General features: G+C 39.9%; 3 protein-coding genes across 7 annotated transcripts in view; 2 read left to right on the top strand and 1 right to left on the bottom strand.

Moving 5' to 3' along the window:
* Nucleotides 1-12,267, top strand: part of appb (amyloid beta (A4) precursor protein b) — a 13,138-nt gene extending 871 nt beyond the window's left edge. The window contains exons 2-18 of one of the 2 annotated variants that reach the window (XM_008327913.3): nucleotides 1,588-1,755; nucleotides 1,887-2,016; nucleotides 2,119-2,231; nucleotides 2,523-2,713; nucleotides 3,081-3,313; nucleotides 3,497-3,664; nucleotides 5,676-5,809; nucleotides 5,945-6,019; nucleotides 6,615-6,773; nucleotides 7,005-7,133; nucleotides 7,224-7,323; nucleotides 8,276-8,343; nucleotides 8,674-8,812; nucleotides 9,124-9,177; nucleotides 9,302-9,393; nucleotides 9,484-9,630; nucleotides 9,725-12,267. In XM_008327913.3, the coding sequence (XP_008326135.1) occupies nucleotides 1,588-1,755; nucleotides 1,887-2,016; nucleotides 2,119-2,231; nucleotides 2,523-2,713; nucleotides 3,081-3,313; nucleotides 3,497-3,664; nucleotides 5,676-5,809; nucleotides 5,945-6,019; nucleotides 6,615-6,773; nucleotides 7,005-7,133; nucleotides 7,224-7,323; nucleotides 8,276-8,343; nucleotides 8,674-8,812; nucleotides 9,124-9,177; nucleotides 9,302-9,393; nucleotides 9,484-9,630; nucleotides 9,725-9,826 (2,202 nt within the window). In that variant the 3' untranslated portion in view covers nucleotides 9,827-12,267. The remainder of the gene's footprint in view (nucleotides 1-1,587; nucleotides 1,756-1,886; nucleotides 2,017-2,118; nucleotides 2,232-2,522; nucleotides 2,714-3,080; nucleotides 3,314-3,496; nucleotides 3,665-5,675; nucleotides 5,810-5,944; nucleotides 6,020-6,614; nucleotides 6,774-7,004; nucleotides 7,134-7,223; nucleotides 7,324-8,275; nucleotides 8,344-8,673; nucleotides 8,813-9,123; nucleotides 9,178-9,301; nucleotides 9,394-9,483; nucleotides 9,631-9,724) is intronic. The other variant, XM_008327914.3, reaches the window with a different exon arrangement.
* An 808-nt stretch (nucleotides 12,268-13,075) lies between these two features.
* On the bottom strand, nucleotides 13,076-20,197 carry gabpa (GA binding protein transcription factor subunit alpha). 3 transcript variants are annotated; one of them, XM_008327910.3, is made up of 11 exons: nucleotides 19,670-20,197; nucleotides 19,333-19,443; nucleotides 15,752-15,832; nucleotides 15,527-15,671; nucleotides 15,356-15,440; nucleotides 15,020-15,244; nucleotides 14,722-14,916; nucleotides 14,551-14,607; nucleotides 14,146-14,271; nucleotides 13,868-14,060; nucleotides 13,076-13,782 (listed from the first exon to the last, which is right to left on the bottom strand). In XM_008327910.3, the coding sequence occupies exons 1-11, from the start codon at nucleotides 19,741-19,743 to the stop codon at nucleotides 13,563-13,565; spliced, it is 1,512 nt and encodes a 503-aa protein (XP_008326132.1). In that variant the 5' UTR covers nucleotides 19,744-20,197; the 3' UTR covers nucleotides 13,076-13,562. The 3 variants fall into 3 exon arrangements, with proteins under 3 accessions (XP_008326132.1, XP_008326133.1, XP_016895565.1); XM_008327911.3 differs by lacking the exons at nucleotides 19,333-19,443; nucleotides 19,670-20,197 and adding an exon at nucleotides 18,152-18,672; XM_017040076.2 differs by lacking the exons at nucleotides 19,333-19,443; nucleotides 19,670-20,197 and adding an exon at nucleotides 18,152-18,672 and having other exon boundaries at nucleotides 15,752-15,829.
* On the top strand, nucleotides 17,615-22,810 carry LOC103391595 (splicing factor U2AF 35 kDa subunit-like). Of its 2 annotated transcripts, XM_008327912.3 has the most exons (9): nucleotides 17,615-17,777; nucleotides 20,232-20,329; nucleotides 20,986-21,073; nucleotides 21,281-21,347; nucleotides 21,517-21,566; nucleotides 21,656-21,754; nucleotides 21,844-21,977; nucleotides 22,327-22,419; nucleotides 22,504-22,810. In XM_008327912.3, exons 2-9 carry the CDS (start codon nucleotides 20,286-20,288, stop codon nucleotides 22,637-22,639), a joined length of 711 nt encoding a protein of 236 aa, XP_008326134.1. In that variant the 5' UTR covers nucleotides 17,615-17,777; nucleotides 20,232-20,285; the 3' UTR covers nucleotides 22,640-22,810. The 2 variants fall into 2 exon arrangements, with proteins under 2 accessions (XP_008326134.1, XP_024919887.1); XM_025064119.1 differs by lacking the exons at nucleotides 17,615-17,777; nucleotides 20,232-20,329 and having other exon boundaries at nucleotides 20,999-21,073; nucleotides 21,433-21,566.
* The last annotated feature ends 100 nt before the right edge of the window (nucleotides 22,811-22,910 follow it).

Below are 22,910 nucleotides of genomic sequence, written 5' to 3'. Positions count from 1 at the left end.
TATACCTATGTCTTTGGGCTAACGTGACACTCGTGGTCATGATGAAGAAATCATTATAGTTAGCGACAAACCTGATTTAAAACCCCCTACACTGCTGTGTCAAATATAACACAATAAAAATGCCACCAATAGTCCTCCGTGTGGGTAGGTTGTACAGTATGGGTTGGGTTGACTTGTTTCAGCTGCAGTGGAGATGAAGCGTGTTTGAAATTGCTGAGGAAAATGGGAAAAACGAATGCAGCCTTTTTAATAGTTTGACATAAGCAAGATGGCGCCGGCAGCATTCTGCTACTGCTGGACCACAGACAAACAGAACGCTAAGATTAGCTGGGAATAGGATCAACCGGGACAAGATCGCAGTGCGTTTGGTTGGATGAAAAGTGTTTTCTTTTACTGCTGTGGGTTTGTGGTGTTTTTAGAAGTTAACAAGAAGATAACAGTCCTTCGCACCAGCTCTAGCCCTCCACCCTAGTTCCAATCCTAAAACTTTGTGCCGCAGTAAAAACTGAACCAATTATTCTTCGACGCATGTGTTAGTGCCACATATTAATAGCATTAGCAGTGCATTATTATTGTGTTTGGCGTCTGAGAATTGTGAAATCTCGAGCCTGTCAAAATCATGAACGATATAATTGATAACAGCAGTGATCGTGTTACAGTCAATTATGTCTCTATCAATTCATGTTAGTCTTTTGTAGTAAACAGCCAGGGATAGATTTAAGGCTAATGCCAATTCTTCACAAATTACCTAACACCAAGTAATGTCATATTTTATAATAAATCAAAATCAATAACATCAAAAAACAAAAAGAGAAAATCTTCTCATCTCATCACATCTTTAAAATGTTGCCCCGAGGTTAATCCCTGTTTTTTGCTAAATAACATACTAAAATAAAATAAAACATGTGGTTAATACATGATACAATATAGCTATTTTACTATTGTCTTGTTTTTTAAAGTATTGTTTAGTCTTTGATCATAAGTGAATAAGCATTTCAGAAATCCTACCCCTGTGGTATTTTTTTTTTTTTTTTTAAATCATTCAGTCTTGGTATTCTAGAATGACAAGGACTGCTTGTTATACATTTACAATACTCAATCACAATACTTTTCTGCTCCACAAAGGTGTATTGAGATGTAAATATAACCCTTCCTGTATTGGGCATTTTTTTAAAAAAGCTGGATGTTTTGATAAATGTTTTTTCATTATCAACATTTTTATTGTCATTTATACTCTTTCGCTGCATATTTGTCATGACCTGTATCTTTAAAGCTTAGCTCAGTGGCTTAAGGACTTGAGAGGATGAAACAGCTTAATCCAGTAGTCGTTTCATTATATATTACATATTTATTTAAAGCATAAATCCACAGCGATATCATGAATTATTTTGAAAAGGCTTTTATCTGCTAACTAATCCCGTTCTATGAAAAGAAGCCCACAAATGCCCAGGATTATATAACAAAATACAGAGATGATCTAAATATACATACGCTGCCTCTGAAGATTTTTGTGTTTAAATTGTGCTGTAGTCCATTCTGTTTGAGTAATTAACACTGTCCTCTTATTATTATTTTTTTCCCGTTCAGGTGCCTGCAGATGACTCTGTGGGTTTGCTAACGGAGCCCCAGGTGGCCATGTTCTGCGGAAAGCTCAACATGCACATAAATGTGCAAACTGGCAAATGGGAGCCTGACCCTTCAGGCTCCAAGAGCTGCATTGGCACCAAGGAGGGCATCCTGCAGTACTGCCAAGAGGTATTTAAAGTGAATGAGACAGCAGTTCAGCTGAAGAGACAGGGATGAGGTTGTAGGCAGCAAGTGGACGTATCGCAGCTATTTGCTAGTGATTTAATATGAGATAAGTGAGATCTCTCACTGTCATGCAGGTATATCCAGACCTGCACATCACAAATGTGGTGGAAGCCAACCAGCCAGTGAGTATCCAGAACTGGAGCAAGAAAGGTCGAAAGCAGTACGGCAGTCACACTCACATCGTGGTGCCCTACCGCTGCCTGGGTAAGGAGGTTCACTCGTGCATCATGATTATAGTTGTAATTGTGCTTGTTATAATATATATTTGAATGAATATATAAAAAATGGGACATGTCACTTTTGCAGTTGGAGAGTTTGTCAGCGATGCTTTGCTTGTTCCTGACAAGTGTAAGTTCTTGCACCAGGAACGCATGGACCAGTGTGAGAGCCACCTACACTGGCACACTGTTGCCAAAGAGGTGAGTATTTCATCTCACTTTAACAATTTCACTGTAATTAGTAGTTTATTGCTCTCTTAGTGCCATTGTATCTGCTACTTCTTTAACTCTCTCATTAAATTTGTCGGCACTACAGATTGATTCTTACAGATCAGATAAATACTGTTTTGAGGTTTCCTGTGTGCCTTACAGTATTTTCTCTAATACTGTCTCATCTGCAGTATTTACATCTGTATGTGCTTTTAAAGCACATTATAGTAGAACAATTTGCATGTTGTAAAGAAGAAAATATCTGCCTTTTACTTAAACTAGTCCTGTGGTGACCGCACAATGAATCTCCATGACTACGGGATGCTGTTGCCATGTGGCATCGACCGTTTCCGAGGAGTCGAGTTCGTCTGCTGCCCAGCAGTGGCTGAACGAGGCACGGACAGCACAGAGCAGGACACGCAGGAGTCAGACGTGTGGTGGGGTGCAGCTGAAACGGAATACGTCGATAACAGGTGTGAATCATCCCTCAGCACACACAAGTATTGTACAAGTCAGGTGTCATACAATTACTTCCATTAATTTGCAGAAACCTACCACATTATATCCCTACTTTTAATGATTTGCTACACATCTTAATCCAGAGCAGCAGATATTATTTGATTGATGTCTCCCACTGGTAAATTAAATGAATCATCTGTAGAAGAACAGCACCAGTGGGCTCCGACTCTGTATTTGGATAAAGTGCTAACTTTTTTTGCCAAGAACTGCAACACGCTGGTTTTCTAATCCAACTTTAGACTTGTGAATCAGCGAAGCGTGGGTATTAAGAGGATTGAGGCATGATTCTGTCAAATTCTGAACCAACTGCTCCCTTCACAGCATGTCACATCCGGCAGACACAGAGCCCACGACCACGGAGGATGACGAAGACGAGGATAAACAGATAGAAACGTTGGAAGTGGACGAAAACGGTGACGGGGAAGAGGATGAAGAGGACACAGAGGAAGAAGAGGAAATGACAGATGAGCGGGACAGTGACGAGCGTAATTCCAACATTGCCATGACAACCACCACCACCACAACCACTGAGTCGGTTGAAGAAGTTGTCCGAGGTAGGAGAGCAAGAAAACACAGAGCCAGCCTTTTTTTTTTCAAGTACTGTCTGTGATTATTTGTTTTGTCACATTATTGTTTCTTTTTATAACAAGTGACATTTATGTGTTGTCCATGGTATCCAAATGTTGACTTTTTACTTTAATCTGTTGTTTGCGTTTGCCCGTGTGGACACATCACAGCTGTATGTTGGGCTCGTGCTGAGTCAGGCCCTTGTCATGAGATGCTGGAGCGATGGTACTTCGCACCTAAAAAGGGCCGCTGTGTTCCCTTCTTGTTTGGGGGATGTGGGGGCAACAGGAATAACTTTGGCTCAGAGGAATACTGTATGGCTGTCTGCAGCAGCTCGCGTAAGTCCCAGGACCAGAGCTGTCAGATCCTTCAAGTGTCCATGGTACAAGCCTGATTCCTGTCCTCAGGCTGCTGCAGATTGTCTCTGTGTCTCACAGTCACTCTCTCTGTCTTCTCTGTTAGTGTCAGATTGTTCTTAACCACTCAGAGCACTAACAATGGGATTTGGTTGCTCATTATCCAGACTTGCAGGATTTTTTTAGGAGACAGTTGTCATCTTTCATGCAAACTGTTAGGTAAGAAGATTGATTCCATTTTTGTGCGTGAGCATTTCTAAAGCTGCTGCCAGCCACCAGTTATCACAGCTCAGTGCAGGGACTGAAAATAGTGACAGCTGGCCTTGTATTTCATATATTTAGTGCAAACCTGAAATTCATCTGCAGACAGCAGTTTCATTTTAAACACGAACAGGGATTGGTCCAACCAACTTCTCCTTTATATACAATATGTAATTTTGTATCTCATGGTGTGTTCACATTTGTTGTTTCAGACAGATCCTGGTTGAAATTCTCTGTTAATTGAACATGTGAGAAGGCTGTACGACTCATATCCTTTGGTTTGTGTGATATACAAAGAAGAACACTGTACAATGAAGACATAAAGTGAAAACATTTAACCCAGAAGCAGCCTTGTTTTTGAAACCTGGGTCCAGAGCCAAGGCTGACGGACATAACAAAGAGTCGGCCAGGTAAATAGACACATTATTCTGGTATTACATTAGCCACACATTATTATGTTTTATTCAAGCGTTGCAAAGAAGGAAAAAGGAACATAATGACACTGCTATAGCTTGAAATAAAGCTTCTTATTTCTTTTATTTATGTATAGGAGCATTTTAAAGAAAATGGCTACATTGTCATTATTTAATTTATCTGAATTTAAATATTTTTCCCTTTGAAGGTGAGATAGACCCTGGTGTGGCTCATCCTCACTTGCCTGCTGTATGTGAATTGTTGAGTGAAGTTATCAGCAGGTGACACTGTGAGCGATAAGTGGATAATGACTCTGTACAAGGATATCAAACAGAATGTAAAAAATGTTTTGGTGTGGACATGAGGTATTAAAACTGCAAATGTGAACACATCTATATAAGTAATGTATAATCATGCATTACACTAAGATAGTATGTGAATGTTTATTCGCCTTTAGATTGTTAGATGTATTACCTGTAAAATATTACCCACGTACACTGTTCCTCCTGTTTTTAAATTCAAAGTAGAGCGTTGTTTGGGTGATGTTTAAACACGACATGAAAGAAAAAGTTAAAAATAAATAACAAAGCAATTATCAAGCGTTGCTGTTGGAGAGCAGCCATGATCTCATCATCTGTTTAACGAAATAACATTTCTTCCACCATTTTTTCTAATGGATTTCTGTTACAGCATGTGGATGATTGAACACTGGATCGTTCACATCAACATACTTGCATGCTTTCCAATCCAAAATGCAGTTGCAAGGTCTTATTGCTGTCCACTCATCTGAACTGGAAGTTCTGGTTAATGTACAGTTAATGTGACTCGTCCAAAATAATGTGTTCACGAGCCTGGTGTGTGTGTGAGCGAGAGAGAGTGAGAAAAGTGTTGTAAAAAGGTTGTTGGGTTGATTTGCTGTTTCCACTCAGACTCCTGAGAGGTTCAGTGACGCCCTGATCCTGACTCAACACTTTGCCTTATCTTCACTCTCCCACATCAAACAGTGACTCAAATGGACATGTAAACAGACTTGCACTGGAGAAGCCGTCACTCTTTTCCTCCTTGTTCTCTTTGTGTGCCTAACCTGTGATGTTTTAATAATATGTTGTTATTATCTCCTATAATAACTGTTCTATGTCTTGAACTCCTGAGCTGTTTTTTTGTTTTAGACCTGACAGGATCAGTGCTATGCTGCATATACACTTTCCTGCATCCAGTTTTACTTACATTCCTTTTATCTGATTCACTGCTCCCTCACATAATGCTGTTTTCTTCCCTAGTCAGCATTTAACCCCCCCCCCTACTGTTGTCCACTCAGTGCCCACCATGGCCCCTAGTCCTCCTGATGCTGTGGACCAATATCTTGAATCTCCGGGTGACGACGGTGAGCACGCTGACTTCCAAAAGGCTAAAGAAAGCCTGGAGGCTAAACACCGTGAAAAGATGTCTCAGGTATGTGTGTGTTTTGTGTAGTATGTATAGATCTGCCATTCAGAGAGTCTCCAGATATGACCAGTGGTTACAAGGACTTTTCCTCATTATTCAACAATTACCCAAATCCCTGATCTTGACCTGTTTTATGTCCAGGTGATGAGGGAGTGGGAGGAGGCTGAGAGACAGGCGAAGAACCTCCCTCGTGCTAATAAGAAAGCTGTCATTCAGGTGGGACATGACACACAGTCATCTCACAGTATTTGTATTCACGTGAAAAATGTTTTCAAGGTTTTCAACACAACCACCTACACACTGGTCAGCCAGTGTTATGTGTTTTCGTGCTGCAGTTCTGTCTCTTATTGCCCACATGGGTAGTTTATTATGGTAATTAAACAATGTCAGCGCTTTGGATATTTTTAAATATCAGGGGCAAAGCAATTTTATACCTGAAGATGTACTTTATTGCTAAATAAGCTAATGTCTCTTAATTTAATGGCAAAGTGTCTAGGTGAGGTGTTTAAACCAAGTTACATTTTTGTTGCTACTCAGATTAAGTGACACTTCAATTAAAATTCACCATTTTTGTGAAAGCTCTTCTCACTTTTTGTTCAGCTGATGCAGAAAGTTACATTTGATTTATCAGTTCACTGCATATTTATTAAAACCCAACTTAAAGTACTGATGTAGGTACAGTGAATACCCAAACGAATATATTTATTCTGGTATTGGTTTGTAAAAAATGTTATCAGGAAAACCCTAATGATGAATAAGTCAACAGGTTGTAGTAAGGTGCTTTTTTCCATGCACCATCTTTGATATGCAGCACTTCCAGGAGAAGGTGGAGGCTCTGGAGCAGGAAGCAGCAGGAGAGAGGCAGCAGCTAGTGGAAACTCACATGGCTCGTGTAGAGGCTCTGCTCAACAGCCGGCGACGCCAGGCTAGGGAAAATTACCTCGGTGCCCTGCAGGCCAATCCCCCACGGGTAACTGTTCCCTCATCCATAACACACTGTAGCACTTTTCTATGAACACAGTAAATAGCTTTTACATGTGGTCATGGGTGTGTGCACCAGCTCTCATGCATAAGTAGACATTAACATGACACAGCTGACAAACAGTTTTCTGTGTAGCTGTTTTTCCCCCCACTTATTTTGCTTTTATTTCTGGTAAGTAATAAAATTAGAGTGTAATTTTAACATCTCTGCCCCCTGCAGGCCCGTCAGGTGTTGAGTCTCCTGAAGAAGTATGTCCGTGCAGAACAGAAGGACAGACAGCACACACTCAAACATTATGAGCATGTCCGCACAGTTGATCCCAAGAAAGCAGCACAGATCCGACCTCAGGTACTTTACCTCCAACTCAAAACGTATTGTGTTATTGTGTCTTTTTCCTAATGCTGTAACTGAAACTTCTTAACTTTCTTTCGACTTTAGGTTTTGACCCATTTACAGGTGATAGATGAGAGGATGAATCAGTCATTAGGTCTGCTCTACAAAGTGCCCTCTGTGGCAAACCAGATCCAGAACCAAGTCTGTAAGTGTTGACTCTCTATGTTATTTTTAACACCAGTCCAACGGTGATTTTTGTTTTTTAATTTTAATCTGCACAGAAATTAAGTTGTTGAAAGAGGTGGTGTCAAAAAGAAAAACATGTTTAGTGTTGATGAAAAGAAGAAGTTTTATTATGGATTACAATAAAAGTTGCTCTTCACTTCATTCCACAAATTCCTTTTAATATGAGTATTATTTTTGAGATAGTCCCTTAGCCATTTCAAAGAATGTCTTATGTCAGTGGTTCCTCTTTCTGCAGCCACTCCTGTTATAAATTACTCCCCCCTCTCCGCCCAGATGATAGTGTGTTAGTGTTGGCCTTGTACATTCTTTGACAAGGGGATTTCTTCCTCTCTTTTACCATCTAGTAGATGATGAGATTATCTCAAGGTAAGACTGAAGGCAATTGAGGTTAAAATTCAAACCTCTAAACCTCTTGAAGTCATGCAATACTTTAAGTGGATAAGGATCTTCAAACAATCAAATCCTAGTGGTAATAGAGTGATGGATTCTTGGCAGTGAAATTCTATCCCAGTCTACTGGGAAACTTTCACATACAGTAAAAACCTATTGTGTTTAGCACATATGTTTCCAACTAGTTTCAATTTGCTTATTAAGAAATGGAGTCCAATTAAACCATCACAGTGCTGCTCTGAGAAAACACAGGTTGCACTAATTAAGCAACCCTGCAAAACCTCATGTGCTGCTGAAAGATGATTTAACGATGAGATTAACACAGTGTCATGGGTCTAATGATGAAGTGTGTGCTGAAACAGCAGCATCTTTGCAAGGTGTCTTCAGTATTCCAGGGTATGAACTTGAGTTAGAATGCAATCATTAAATTCCACCTGAGTTCTAGTTGTTTGGTTTTTTTTCTACCATCTGTTGTGACAGCCTGCGTCTCGATGCCTCACTTTTTCCACTTTCTTCCATAGCGATCATAGTGCAGAGAGTTCAGTCGGAGCTGTCTCAGCAAGTATCGTCTCTGCAGAGCGATGGGCGGGTGAGTGAAGCAGCACCAGCTTACATATTCATGCATGGAGCAGGTCCTGTGTAAACTGCACTCTCTTCCTCTCTCTCTTTCACAAACACAAATATAAATAGACTCACCCCCCACCTCTGTGATAAAAGACACTGTCAAAGTCATGTACACAGCTTAGCTGCAGACATAGTTGATGGAAATGCAGAATAAATGAGGTGTTAAAGTCAGACAAACAAATTTAGAAAACAAGCAGATTAATATTAAGAATGTTTATATGGATGACACTGCATATGTGTGGTAAAAATAGGATTAGCCCAGAATTCCAGTGCTTACTAATCCCTGTGTCTGCAGGTGGACGGCAGAGTGAGTTACGGTAACGATGCTCTGATGCCAGATCAGGCCTACAGTTCTGCTCCTATGGACCCTGGCCTGGATGGATTTGGCTTCATTCACCCTGAGAGCTTTAACCAGCCCAACACAGAGAACCACGGTAAGACGAAAACCACACCCAAACATATGCAAAAAAAAAATGCTGCTGTTAGGTCTGCTTGCTAACGGCAAAACAACACAGTAGCATCTCTGTTTGCGCTTGCTGATGAGATGAAGTCAGTCATTTAACTGCCATCTTGGGGTAAAATTGAGTAACTGGACATTTACATTGTTTTTCACTTTTTGGAAGATTTCTCTGATGAGTTAAAAAACTGAAGCCTTGTTCCATAGAAACTCATTTTTGAGTAAAAAGTTGAAGTTATACAATTTAACAGTTTTTCGATATTTTTATTATTTAAATTTCTCTTGCAGTTGAACCTGTTGATGCACGTCCTAATCCAGACAGGGGACTGCCCACAAGACCTGGTGAGTGTTTTTGTGTGTAATAAACAAAACAGTATAAAATCTCAAAATATGTGTGAAAGTATATTATATATTTCTCCACACTATTCCTAGTATAAACATTACCTTTCCCACCTGCTGTCCTCAGTATCTGCCCTGAAGCCAGATGAGATGCCTAATGTTCGTATGGAGACAGAAGAAAGACAGAATGCTGGTTATGAAGTCTACCATCAGAAGCTGGTTTGAAAACCTTTCATCCTCACAACTCTTTCAAATGTCCTGCTCCTACTGCACCTTGTTCTCTGAAATGATTTCCATTTTCAACCCTAGGTATTTTTTGCTGAGGATGTCGGTTCTAACAAAGGTGCCATTATTGGGCTAATGGTCGGAGGTGTTGTCATAGCAACTGTTATTGTCATTACCTTGGTGATGCTGAGAAAAAAACAGTACACATCTATTCACCATGGTGTAGTTGAGGTAAAAGGCAACCACTGATAGCTTCTGTTCAACAGTAAACACACAGAGTGCCAGATTTTTTGACATGAGCCTTTTGTTCTGTTTGTGGTTTTAGGTCGATGCAGCTGTGACACCAGAGGAGCGCCACCTGGCCAGAATGCAGCAGAATGGCTATGAGAACCCCACCTACAAGTTCTTCGAGCAAATGCAGAATTGAAAAACCTGGTCCATGCTTTTCTTCCCTGGCCAGTTTCAACTACAACACTCCCACCAGTCCAAGGGTACTGTGGGCTCTGGTCCTGTGCAGACATCCTCCACACCTTCAGTCACACACCGTGCCAAGAGCAGGAGTGAGGTTGAAGGTTTGGAGCTGAAATCACAACTCACTCAGTACGTTTACACACACAGCCGAGCTGAAGTTAGCCTGCTTGACACTTTGAACTTTAAACTATGGTCGATGACTGACAATTCAATTGTGCCATAACTGACGGACGGGCAGAACATCATGATGGTAACCAGTCTCATAACCAGTCTGACCAGTTCTCTAGATTGATGTGATGTTATCTAAAGGTGCAGGACAATGGTACAAGCCACAGACACAGCAGCATCTAAACAGGTTTTTATGTGGAGTGTAGTACAATGTGAGACTAATAAAACGCATACATAAACACACACACACACGCACGTGGATATGTATCTAAGCATCTAGTGAAGTCAAGATGAACTAAACAACTATTAGCTGTGTATGTGTGAGTCATCTTTATGGAAGTTGTGGTTAGAGCCGCAGCCAAATATTTTATTAAACTTTTATTCAAAGGTGAACATCTTATTTAATGTAAACGTACTGTGTGAGAAGTTTTAGCCAAAGGAACCTGCCATTGATGGAACAGAGCCCCCCTTATCCCCTGACTGTGCAGATTAACACTCCCTCCCACTGTTCACTGAATTTTGTAAGACAGAGGACTCTTGTTTAAAACCATCAAGCTAGCCCAGCTTCCCAGAACAAAAATGCCAGTACTATAGTTTGTACCAAACGACGCCCATCAACCACCCAGTTGGATATTTATATAGAAACACTATAAAAGTGCTGCCACAGCTGAGACGTGCACAAACCAGGGCCCAACATTAATCTAGCTGTTGCTTTATTTTCCCCCATCCTTCCCCTAAAAACTCAGATGACAGCTGTGCTGTTCAATGACATAACAGCTCTTAGTGCCGGCAACAGTAGAAGGAGGCGGGGCTCTCAGAGAGCCTCTCCTGGAGTGTTTCAGGTTGAGTTTTTTTCCAAGAAAAAAAAATTAAATAAATATAAAAAAGAAGAAAAATATACATAATCAAACATGAAAAGATAAAAAAACAAATATTTTGGGTTCTGATTTTTGTTTTTATTTGTAACATATTACACCAGAGATTAGCTGTAAGTATATGTAGTGCATGGCCATATTGATGACAGATACAGTTTACCTGTACGTCCCAGGTCCTCTCAGTAGATATTTCGTAGCAGGATCGTACATACGTAGCGTCTCCGCTGTGATCTTGTGACATGAGGAACAAAGGGTATTCAGAACCCGGTCTGCTTTTTGTGCTCACACAGACTTGCTTTAACTGAATCCTAGCTCCTTCAAGCTCAGCCCCCACCCACCCTGCTTCACTGGTTGTGTTAGCTGCATGGGCCAAAACAATGCTCTCTTATAACTGTATGTAATATATGAAGTGTAATAGCATCCGAAAGGAAGACAATTGTGTTACTGTTTGCGTTCTATGCACTCTGTCATTTTTTTTAAGTCTGATTATCATTATTATGACTATAATTATAAACAGATACTGTTGCTGTTAAGTCCCTGAGAGCAATTCACTCTGTCGCTGCACAACTGTTATTTTTTTATTATTATGAGTGTGTATCATTCCAAAGTTTTTTTTCATTCCACCATCTTTTTGGATTGTAAATATTTGGAAGATGGAGTTCTCACTTTTCACACTCTGTCTTTCTGATCGTCTTGTCTTTCTGGCTTCGTCCACATTGTTGTACAGTCCATTTGTTAACATCTGTGTGAGAGAATTTGACTTTAAAAAAAAAACGGTGAGATTTTCAAATCATCCATTTTATAGGTGGTCCAAACGTTAACATTTGTTCACCACACCGTGCTAACATTATATATTTTTCTACATTTAACTGTGTGAACATGTGCATCTGCTCGTCCTGTAGTGGAAACGTTGTCTGTTGTCTGTATTTGTCCCTGAGAACCAGTCCTCACCCAGAGGTAGAGGACTGTTGGAGGATGACATCACAGTTCACCGTCACCCTCATCATCATCCTACCACTCACCCAATTTGTTTTGACCAGGTTGCAAATATCACAAATGTGACTGATTATTGTGCATTTGTAACAGAGATATACAACACATATCACCTCTACACACCACAGTCCGCACGTGTACAGAAAAACCAAGTGAAGCCCTTATTCAGGTGAATGTCAAACATTTGTATCGATGCTCAGTTTGGGTGGCCTCAAAGGATTGTGACAAAAAAAATGTGCTTTTCTTTTCCTTCTTGACTCAGTGACCTTTTGTCTGTGTGTAGTTTAATGAACCATATGCTTAGATTAAGAGAAAGCTTTCTACACTCACTATACCATGAATAAAATTTTGAATGTACATACATCTTTGTTGTTTTCTGTTATTTTTATTGTTTAAGGGGAATGATTTAGCTACATCTAGTCTTGTACTTGTACCTGAGAGTTCTGCTGTGGGGACTGTGTTCTTTGTGTTCTCTGTCCCTCCTTCAAACACAGGCAGCTTCTGTACAAGGTAACCCCACTGAGTCTTTTGACTTAAGGTTTTGTGTCCTCACTTCAGATGACAGGCTTCAGCTACAGTTTGTGTTATCTCCCTCTATGTTGTTATTATCATACTTCAGTCTGGTTTGGAGGTTTTCCCCAGCCCTTAGCCTCAGAATTCATTCCTGAAGTGACTGTCCTTTCCAACACTTCAGTTGCAGCTTGGGTTAAGCAATCCATTGTTGTCCTAGCAGTTATGTTAGGGTCTTTAGATCAATAAAAAAAGCTTACTGATGTATGTTTTATTAACTTTGTTTTATATCTTTGCATATTTTCTGGAAAGCTCTTCAGTTCCCTTTCCCCTGCTCCAAGTATTAACATTTTTTCACCTCTGAACTAATTATATTTGTTTTATGTTATTATAAACTCAAACTAAATGTTTTTTAAATCAGTAAGTGAGCAATGCGTGTACATTAAATATAAACCTTATTAACTTAATTTCACAGGTCATTACTATGTTCATTTTGTGTTATGCCTGTAATAGCTTAGATTTAAGGAGCTGACTGGTGACATAATTGGTTTTATACGTAAAGAAAATGAATATGATTCCCCTAAACAAAGCTCTAGAGTCAGAGATGCTTTGGTAAAATCCCATGGTTCTGCAGGAAAGGGAATGAAATAACTTAGACGTTATGAAAAATGCTTGCTGCTTTATTTCCCCCTAGTGGACAAAAGGGTCCAGCCTTATAAGGGGACGGCCACTAAATAAAATACAAAAACAGATTCTCTTATAAATGGAAAAATATGAAAATACACTTGCCCTTATGGCTATCAAAAACATTAAGTACCAGTATATACAGTGTAGTTGGGGGGTTGTTATCTGAACTACAGACGAGGGACACGTTACAAAGCTTTTCAGTCACACGTTCAAGCATTCAGTCACATGCACAACAGCATTATATCAGATTTTGCTGCAAAATACTGCAGCTCATCCTGCACGCACTTGTCTATAGTTGAAGCAAAAAGAAGGAAAAAAAAACACCTTCACCTTCCTTTAGTCTAACTGGACTAAAGTGTAAAGTAGTAAAAGATGTTAATCCTTGCGTTTTTGTGCTTGAACTAAAATTAGAGAAAAAGAAAAGAGGAGTCGGTCTTATTTCCAGACGGCCTGGTTACTTCAACTGTCCTTTTCTAGTGAAGTGGCCAGGGTCACCGTGGTGAGGGGCTGGCTGATGCCGTGAATCTGCATGCGAGCCATTTTCTTCTGCTCGCACTCTGTCACCAGGGTGTTGAGCTCGGCTGCACTGTAGCCAATCAGAGTTCTCAGGTCACACACAAACTTATAGACGAAGCGCTTGCCCTGCACTTTGCTGATCATGTCTCCGTCATAGTAATACCTGCAAGAGAGCAGGAGAATGAGATGGTTACACTGATGGAACCTGCTGTTAAACACGGTAGAAGAAGACGATGACCAAGACAGACCTGAGAGCTCTGCTGAGTTTCTCGTAGTTCATGGTGGGCTTGTTTTTACGCTGGCCCCATTTCTGAGCCACCAGTTCGGGCTGGTTGAGCTTGAACTCACCCTCCTCACCCACCCAGGAGATGCAGTCTCTTGCATCCTTGTCCGTCAGTAGCTCCAGCAAGAACTGCCACAGTTGAATCTGACCATTGTTACCTGACACAACACACTCACAGAGTAAAGTCTCCAAAACCCATCTTTCATTTTTATAGAAGGAAAAAGGTTTCAGTTTCATCGTTACCTGTGCGGTTTCCAGGCGAGCTGCGCTCCTCTCCTCCTGAGATTCGTGGCGTTCTGGGGCCTCGGCTCTGCTTCAACACCTTAATGGCTGTGGGCGTGTTCACCTGAGCTGGTATGATCTGCACAGCTGCAAACACACACGCACACACACAACATTAACAAGACTGTTGTTATGCTGATGTTTAATGTGCCTATGAATAATAGATATTACATCCTAGAATAAAACAGCAAATCCTCATATTTGATGACTAAGATGTAGCATGTTTAATTTATTTGACAGAAAACTAATGCAAAGTTCTAATAAAAAGTGGTAATATTGAAATTAATGTATTGATAACAACAAGTCTGTTGTAAATTGTTTAAATAATATAATTTAACAAGACGCTGACTTCAATACTACACTTACGCTGGTCAATTGTGACTGTAGCGTCTCCTCCAGACTGATCCTGACTCGCCAACACATCTGAAAAATACACAGGAGAAACATTTAATATACACTCAAACTCAGTGGAGCCTCTTCCCACCTCTCTCCGGACCCTGAGAAAGAGGTCATGTTTCCCAAAACACTCTCACGTACATTTGCGCAGGAGTTCCAGATGACTCCAGAGAATCTCTCCATTAGGTACTTTCTGAAGGAACTCCTCCTGGCTGAACGAACAGAGGTCTTTTCCTTGGATGTGAATGCTGCCTATCTCCATCTCATCAATGTTGAACTCCTTCATTACCCACACAGCCCAGTGGATTACCTGATCAGCCGTCCACAGCACGGGGTCTGGGGTCGAAGAAGAAACTCCATGAACTCAATCACTTTTTTTAAATCAACTTAAGATTAAGGTTGAACTCTATTGATTCCAAGGCTTTGTGGCTTTCCTCACCGTATGGTATCCCCAGGCGAACCTGCTCTTTGCGGTAGCCCTCCAGTGCGGCCGCCCATCGTGTGACCTGTTCAGAAGTCTCATCAGAGAGACCAGACCTGTCCACAGCAATCAGCTGTCCTTCCTCCACCAGAGTGCCCTCTTCTCCCGCTGCGTCCGGATCAATCACCACTTCTACTGTTTCTACTGGCTTCACTATCTCCAAAATGTTCAGCTTTTCCTCACCTGCGACGGGGTCACAGAGAAAGGATATAGAAAATGGTCACAAAACAGTGCACTGTGAATTGGATCCATGTTAAATTTGTTATTGAATTGTTATTCAAAGAGCCAGTTCACCTGGTTTGGCTATGATCTGCAGGCTGAGTTGCACCGTGCCGTCTGTTTTTACGCCCTGATCAAAAAGGCTGTGATCAGGATGAAGCTAAAAGGGAGAACACGCAGATATTACTAGTTCTGGAACTTCTGAGAATAGTTTTAAAGTACACTTTGGACCAGTGCCATTCTAACCTGTATGTCCTGCAAGCAGATCTCATACGCATCCAACGATATTTGGACACGAGGCTCCAAAAGCTTCTTCAAATTTCCCACAGGTTCATTGATGTCAATGTCTTGCTGGATCAAGTCTGATGAAGTAATCGTTTGCTCTTCAATGCTACAAATAGAAGACAACGCTCTGTAATTGTGAAGTAACCGCATGAGCATTAATTTGACATTGTGTATCATTTCACTCACCCCTCCTCCAGACACGCCTGTTTCTCCCGTTCGTCAATCTCAATTTCTATCATCTCTTCTGTTTCACTCTTAGACATTCTGCTGAAATAGAAAAAAAACTTAACTTTTTTTACACACCTGTACTTACTTAGCTTCATTGGATTTACATACAAGGTGGCCACTGACACCACTAGAGGGAGCTGTACGAACAGTGATTCCAGGAAAGGCATGTAAACACACAAGTCTTCGATGACTTTAAAGTTATTATTTTGATTATGGATTATTCTCCCTTCGGTTTGTTGGTGTAAATTAACATATGGTTGGAAACATGTATGTATTTACATCATGATGACACCAGCAAAATGTTTAAAGCCAATGGCACAGTAATTGTAGTAAAATAAAATACAATTACAGTGACAACTACTACAGGTGAATATTTACAACTTTTTCAAGACCAATTTCGATAATTTCTAGGTAGGTTTGGTCAATCTCTGGGACATACTTAGCGTTAGCTGTTTTCAGTTATTCTTTGTTTTTTATTGTAAATACTATATTTTGGACTGCATTTTACAACACAGAAATTCAGAACTATGCAACTTTTCACCTAGAAAATTTATTTTCTTTAATTATTTTTATTAGCTTTACTTCTGTTATTACCAATATAGGCTATTCATATTTTAATATATCTGTCTTTACTTTGAAACAACTGTTTAACAACATAGCTAACATTATAGAGTAAGCTTCTGGGCGGTCTGTGGTGTGATGTGGCAGCAATGTATGCTACAATATATTATGTCCAAAAAGGTGCTTAACATGTCTCAGGGGGAACTGGTGAACAGGCAGGGCAGTAAATGTTATCACTGATCATCTGGTCATCCAGCAACTGCTGACATGTTGCAGCCATATGAGGCTGGGCATTGTCATGTATTATAATCATATAATCATTGGTCCTTAATGCTTCATGGAGTATGTTTCTGACTGTTTGGGCTGAAACATGCACACATGTAGCCTGTCAGAGGTTATTTTGGAGGGCTCTGGCAGTACTCCTCCTGCTCCTCCTAGCATAGAGAAGCAGACAGTGGTCCTGCTGCTAAGGTGTTGCCCTTCGACAGCCCCCTTATGGGCCTTTCTTCTAGAATATCCTCCATGCTCTTGAGGTTGTGCTAGAACACTGCAAACCTTTTGACCACTGCACTTAATGATGTGCTATTGAACACAACATACAAAGCCATTCTAATAGTTGTCTTTTTAATTTCTTCTCCAATTTGTCTGTCCAGGTTGCAGAACAGATGGTATAATGATTCACAAGAGTATTGTTTCTTAACTTAACATGTACAGCCGTGTGATTGACTTAAAGGTCCTCTGTGATGAATATGTTTAGTCTAATTTTAAGCAGTGTGTAATGCCAAATTACAACACGGGCCTGTGAGCCTCGAGTCTTCAGTGGTCTCTTGCCACAGTTCATCGATTGCTCCAATTGCTAACGTTAGCAAACTCGAGGGCGAGGCTTTGGCGTCTAAAGGCCAAACTGTAGGCCATTACTGTACACAAATAACCACCCGATACAACTATATGGCACACGCGATTGTTCAACAACACCACAAAAAGTAAAATGTATAGACCAGACAACACGTGCAAAGAAGCTACTCCACAGCGATTACAACTTAGCTACGGTTTAAGCAACTAAATGCAACGCGGGGGCGAGGCTGGTCGTTACACAACCGCAGCTCCCGACACCCTAAAGAGCACTAAAAATATCCACACAACCTCCTTACATCTTCTAAACCGAAATATTCTTCATTATTATACATTTTTTAGTAGGAGCGTCGAAAAGTTTTAGAACGGAAATAGAATAAACGGAAACAAAACAGCATAGGGCAAATGGAAAGGAGCCGGAAATCCTGGCTAAAGGTTTACAGCGCCGCAAGACTTCCGAGAGCAGCTGCGACAAACACAAAGAGGCAACTTTAAGAAGGAAACTAACGGGAGAAGAGCAACTGTGGTGTAAATATTACATCAAAACAACACTGACGGAACTTAAACAAAAGTATGTACTGAAATCTAAGAGTTTTGAGTGTTTCGACTGTGTCCCCGCTGATTATGGGTGAGCGCCTCGCAAGCTTTTCTGTTAGCATGTCGGCTAACACCAAAGTGGTTCAACTAAGTTCGTGGCGCTAATTCTTCTTCTTTGAAGATTTAGAACGGAACGAATTAGTTCGATAATTCGAATATGGGGTTTACATTCGTTTTTAGCTTAAACTTAGGCAATGTTTCATTGCGATGTCCGACTTGGAACAAACATCGGCTAGTTAGCTCCAAAACAGCGGGAAGAATCCAAACACGAACCCCTTCCGTAGAGAGTAGTTTAGTGTCGCTTCGTTTTAAATAAACTCGTCTTTTATTAAACGTAAAATGTCATACCTGCGTTTTTAAGTCACGGGCCTTCGTGGATGCTGCACTGTGGTCAACTTTGGAGGATAAGCGGCCAAATAATACACACAGAGTAGAGACGTTATCATGCAAGTTATTTGGTGAAGTACACACAGACTGAGTGGGGAGGGCGGGGACTAACTGGCAACCCTGAAGTTAATACTAAAAACAAAAACCTTGGATGTGAAACGCCGAAGACGTCTGTGAGAAACTAGTTGTCATTCTTGCCATGGACCGAAGTTCATTGACTTAAGTTCGAGTTGTATTATATCTTGTGATATTCGCTATTTTACAATAAAATAGAAAATAGCATTGCTTTATATTTTGTAGATGTGGCTCATTACAGCTTTCCAAAGATACGCCTTGGTAGTAGCTTATAATGTAGTTACAAAAGCAGCACAGTAAAACTATAGACTGTTTATAAGAACATGATTGATTTATTAGCAGCTCTTAATGAGCCATTTTTAGAAAAGGAAATGCTGTGCTTGTTCTGAGTAAATGGTAAATTAAGCCACCAATTTTTTTCAACATTTTTTGATAGCCATTTATCTTTAATCACAACTTCCATGTCCTCTATAGGGCCATGGCAACAACAAACATCACCATTATCTCCAGGCTTTGACTGGATGAACTGTCATCTACTAGGATCTGATAACAAATTCCAGGCCATAATTTAAAAAAATGTCAACCATGATTTAGGGATAAGACAGGGACACCAGCAAAATGTTACAATTTTAAAATGGCTTACATTTTCTCATATATAAATTAGTTGTTGCTTCTGCATTCAGAAAAGCAAGGCCAGCCTTGTTGGTGTCATCAGAGATTTAACCACCTCTAATGCAATGTAATCTTTTATTATAAGTTCATGAAGAAATTGCTGGGTTATATCTAATTTTACTATGATGCTGTATTTAAACCAGGTTTCTCAGGCTTTTATTCTAACATCACATTGATATATCATTTAAAAAGACACTTATGTTGTGTTCCATTTCCCTGGCAGATGGGCATAGAAACCTGTGTAATATCCATTTATAGCCCTGTATCCTGTGTCCCAGTTATAAAACAAATCTATAGGACAAGCTTTATTAAGTATGTTCATGCATCTGGAAACAAAGTACTTGCATCACGTTGTAAAAACAATTAGACTGGAAACAATGTCAGCTTTTACTTACATTTGGTAGGAGGGCCAGCCATCTTTGCCTGTAACTTTGGCTGTATGAATGTCAATGGGTTGAGGAGAATAATTTGTGAAGGGGCTTTTTATTGGTATTGGCAGGGCATGGCTGGAAGTAAGACAGAAAAATACAAATAAAACATGTGGTTAATCCTATGCTGGATATCTTATCCCTTTTTAAAGTGCACTGTAGTAACAAATTCATTCTACAGTAAAACAAATGCATAGCATACTGTGATGTAACTTTTATAACATAGGTCAATTCTTTATTAATTATTGTTATTGCATTGCTCAAACGAGTTCTTTCACACAGTATTTCATCTGCCTTAATTTACCTAATTCTCTTAACTCCTCCATCGTTGCGCCAACCTTCATCTCGTCCATAAAACCTCTCATATTTCCAAGCCATCAGTTTGGACTGAACAGCTAAATATTGCAGTGTGCAACCATTAATAAAAAATATATACGTTTACTTTTGTGAGCGTGATGTTTATACAATTGTTGTATTGCATGTATCAATGCTAGCATAGGTATAAAAAAAAATTAAACCCATTAACCTCAGAAGACCAGACGATATAATATACAGAAAAAATAATAGCTGCAGCGCCGTTTGAATTAAAAGGCTGAAAACGACTGTTTAACTGACGCATGTTCCTGTAGCATACGTAACAATCAGAGATTTATTTCGAAAATCACGCTCAGGCCGGAAGTAAGGTCTGTTTTCTTATACTAACGGTTTATTTAAAAAGAGATTACATTGTCTTCAATTTAAAATTAATTTTAATATTCGGTAAATACCATTCTTCTACGGCTTATTCTCCCCAAACACACATGCGTAACCAGTGATGGCTATTTTAAATGTTAATCACCCAAATGTGTTGCGCTTTTATTTGGAAGGAGTCGAGGCGGAAAGGGTGTTGTTGACGCTTCTGCCTGAACGCACCGGCCAAGATGGCGGAGTACTTGGCTTCCATTTTCGGGACCGAAAAAGACAAGTAAGTAATCAAAGTTATTGTTATTGTTTGTGGTACTTTGTCAGTTGACGCCCCATTTGGTTCACGAATTTAAGTGGTATTAAAAGTATCTCGTGAAAATAATCCATATGCGAGTATTTAGTTTACAGTGCTAGCATGCTAACGACGGCAAGATACTGCGCCGCCTCAGGCACCTTTCGTCATATCTGTGAGCATAAAGTCGCAATAAAATACTTATTTTTTAGTAAATTAATAATACAGTCACTATAAAATCGCAATAAAATGACACAAGAATACGTTTTATGCTGGACAAACACAGCTAGAGTGTCTTAGTTTTATAACCAACACCACTCTTTGTTCCAATGGGCACATGGACCTCCGAAAGCCAAATACCGTGCCTAACTTAACACAATTCTAAACAAATTGCATACTGTTACTTTGGAAAAGGCTACACGCAGTGCTAACTGAGACAATACGTGATCATTATTTGTTTATTAAATTATCGCAATAATTAATTTTGTTGTAGTGTAAATGGCGGTTTGTCTTAAATAAAGATCACAGTGGACTGTTCACCTGACTCAGTATACCCCCCTCCCTCCATGCTCATACAGAAACGGCATAGTATAGTTTTTGTTTTTTGTATTTAAACTAAACTTTTTTTTCCTCATTATCTGTAGGGTCAACTGTTCTTTTTATTTCAAAATTGGTGCTTGTCGACATGGAGACCGCTGCTCCAGATTGCACAACAAGCCAACTTTCAGCCAAGTAAGATTGCACTCTATTTTAATAATTGACATGCAGGGCAATTGATCTTTAAATATAAGTTTTGTTTAATTGACTAAACCTTTAAGTAACTAAATAATTAAGGGTGTGTTTGGTTGCACTGTTCTAAATGCAAATTCATTTGCATGTTGTAAATGATTATTTAACACAAGCTAAGCAAAATTTTTATTTTTCCCCTCATTGTTTTAGACCATTGCCCTTCTGAACATTTATCGGAACCCTCAAAACAGTGCCCAGTCTGCTGATGGCCTGACCTGTAAGTAATTAAACCTGTGACAGGACTTTGATCCCAAAATTATATTATTTTCTAATCACAATCTTAAATTTTCTCTGTGTGACAGGACAGCCATACTGTAAATGGAGAGCACAAGAGTTTGAACCGCACACGCACTTGTTTGTTTCTTGTTCTTTCTTTTAACCACTAGGTGCCGTTAATGACATGGAGATGCAGGAGCACTATGATGAGTTTTTTGAGGTAAGGAATACTAAGACCTATTTTTAGTCCTGCATAATATTCGGTCTAATGGTTCATATGATGAGTTTTGTTCTTAACAAAATTTGCAGGAAGTCTTCACAGAGATGGAAGAAAAATATGGAGAAGTGGAAGAGATGAATGTGTGTGACAACCTCGGGGACCACCTAGTTGGAAATGTGTATGTGAAGGTGAGCATGATCCTGAGAAATCCACAGAAGTTACTAAAACGTGAACTCTGCTCAAATTGTAAAACATCCAACATTCTTGTCCACAATAGTTCCGTTATGAAGAGGATGCTGAGAAGGCTGTGATTGACCTGAATAACCGGTGGTTTAATGGGCAGCCCATCCATGCTGAGCTCTCTCCTGTTACAGATTTCAGGGAAGCTTGCTGTCGTCAGTATGAAATGGGGTGAGCACAACAAAGCCAAGAGTTTGTTTGTATTTCTTTTAAATTTCCATTAACAACAAAACTTGTAACCTATGAGATTTTTTTTTTTTTTTTTTAAAGAAATGCTGTACCTATTCTGGCTAAGCACTCGATAATCCCAGATATGTTTTTTGAATTATTTCTGGGGCTAAATCTTTTGTCTACCTCCCACCATTTCTGTTTTTAGATGAGATGTTTCTATTTTACTTGCATTTGACATCTGATAAAGTATGTCCTTCATCAGACATTGCATTTGTGTATAGGTTTTCTAGATTTGCAGGTAAAAAATGCATTGCACAACAATAATCATAACTTTATGGTCACTGCGCAGGGAATGCACTCGAGGTGGCTTCTGTAATTTCATGCACCTGAAGCCGATCTCCCGTGAGCTGAGGAGAGAGCTCTATGGACGTCGGAGAAAGGGGTACGGACCAAGTCAGCACCTTTACATTGTCGTGTGTTTAACATTTGAGTAACATACATATTTACGCCTCCTTCACCTCCTCAGTCGTCGTAGGTCCAGATCTCGATCAAGAGACAGAAGGTCCCGCTCAAGGGACAGAGGTCGAGGAGGCGGAGGAGGCGGAGGAGGCCGTGACCAGAAACGCCGATCCAGAGAGAGAGAGCGCTCCGGACGGTTCTGAACCACAAGCCATGACCTTCGTTGTTTTTGTAATTTGTGGATTTATTTCCTCCCAGATGTATTGTAGGACTAATTCAAGGTACCAGAACATAAAGCTGGAATAGTTCATCATTTTTTGATTTCTGGAAAAAAATGTCTTACACCTCATTAAATTGAACATTTTTTAAATAAATTGGCCCATGTGTCACTTGTTCATTACTAGTTTATTAAGTCATCATCTAACTAAACTTTTGTCTGTCCTGTATTGATATGGATGTTTAATTTATCTCAGG

Source organism: Cynoglossus semilaevis, chromosome 16 (assembly GCF_000523025.1).
Source record: "Cynoglossus semilaevis isolate Cse_v1.0 chromosome 16, Cse_v1.0, whole genome shotgun sequence".
Taxonomy (NCBI): Eukaryota; Metazoa; Chordata; class Actinopteri; order Pleuronectiformes; family Cynoglossidae; genus Cynoglossus; species Cynoglossus semilaevis.
This window is presented reverse-complemented; position numbering and strand designations above follow the sequence as displayed.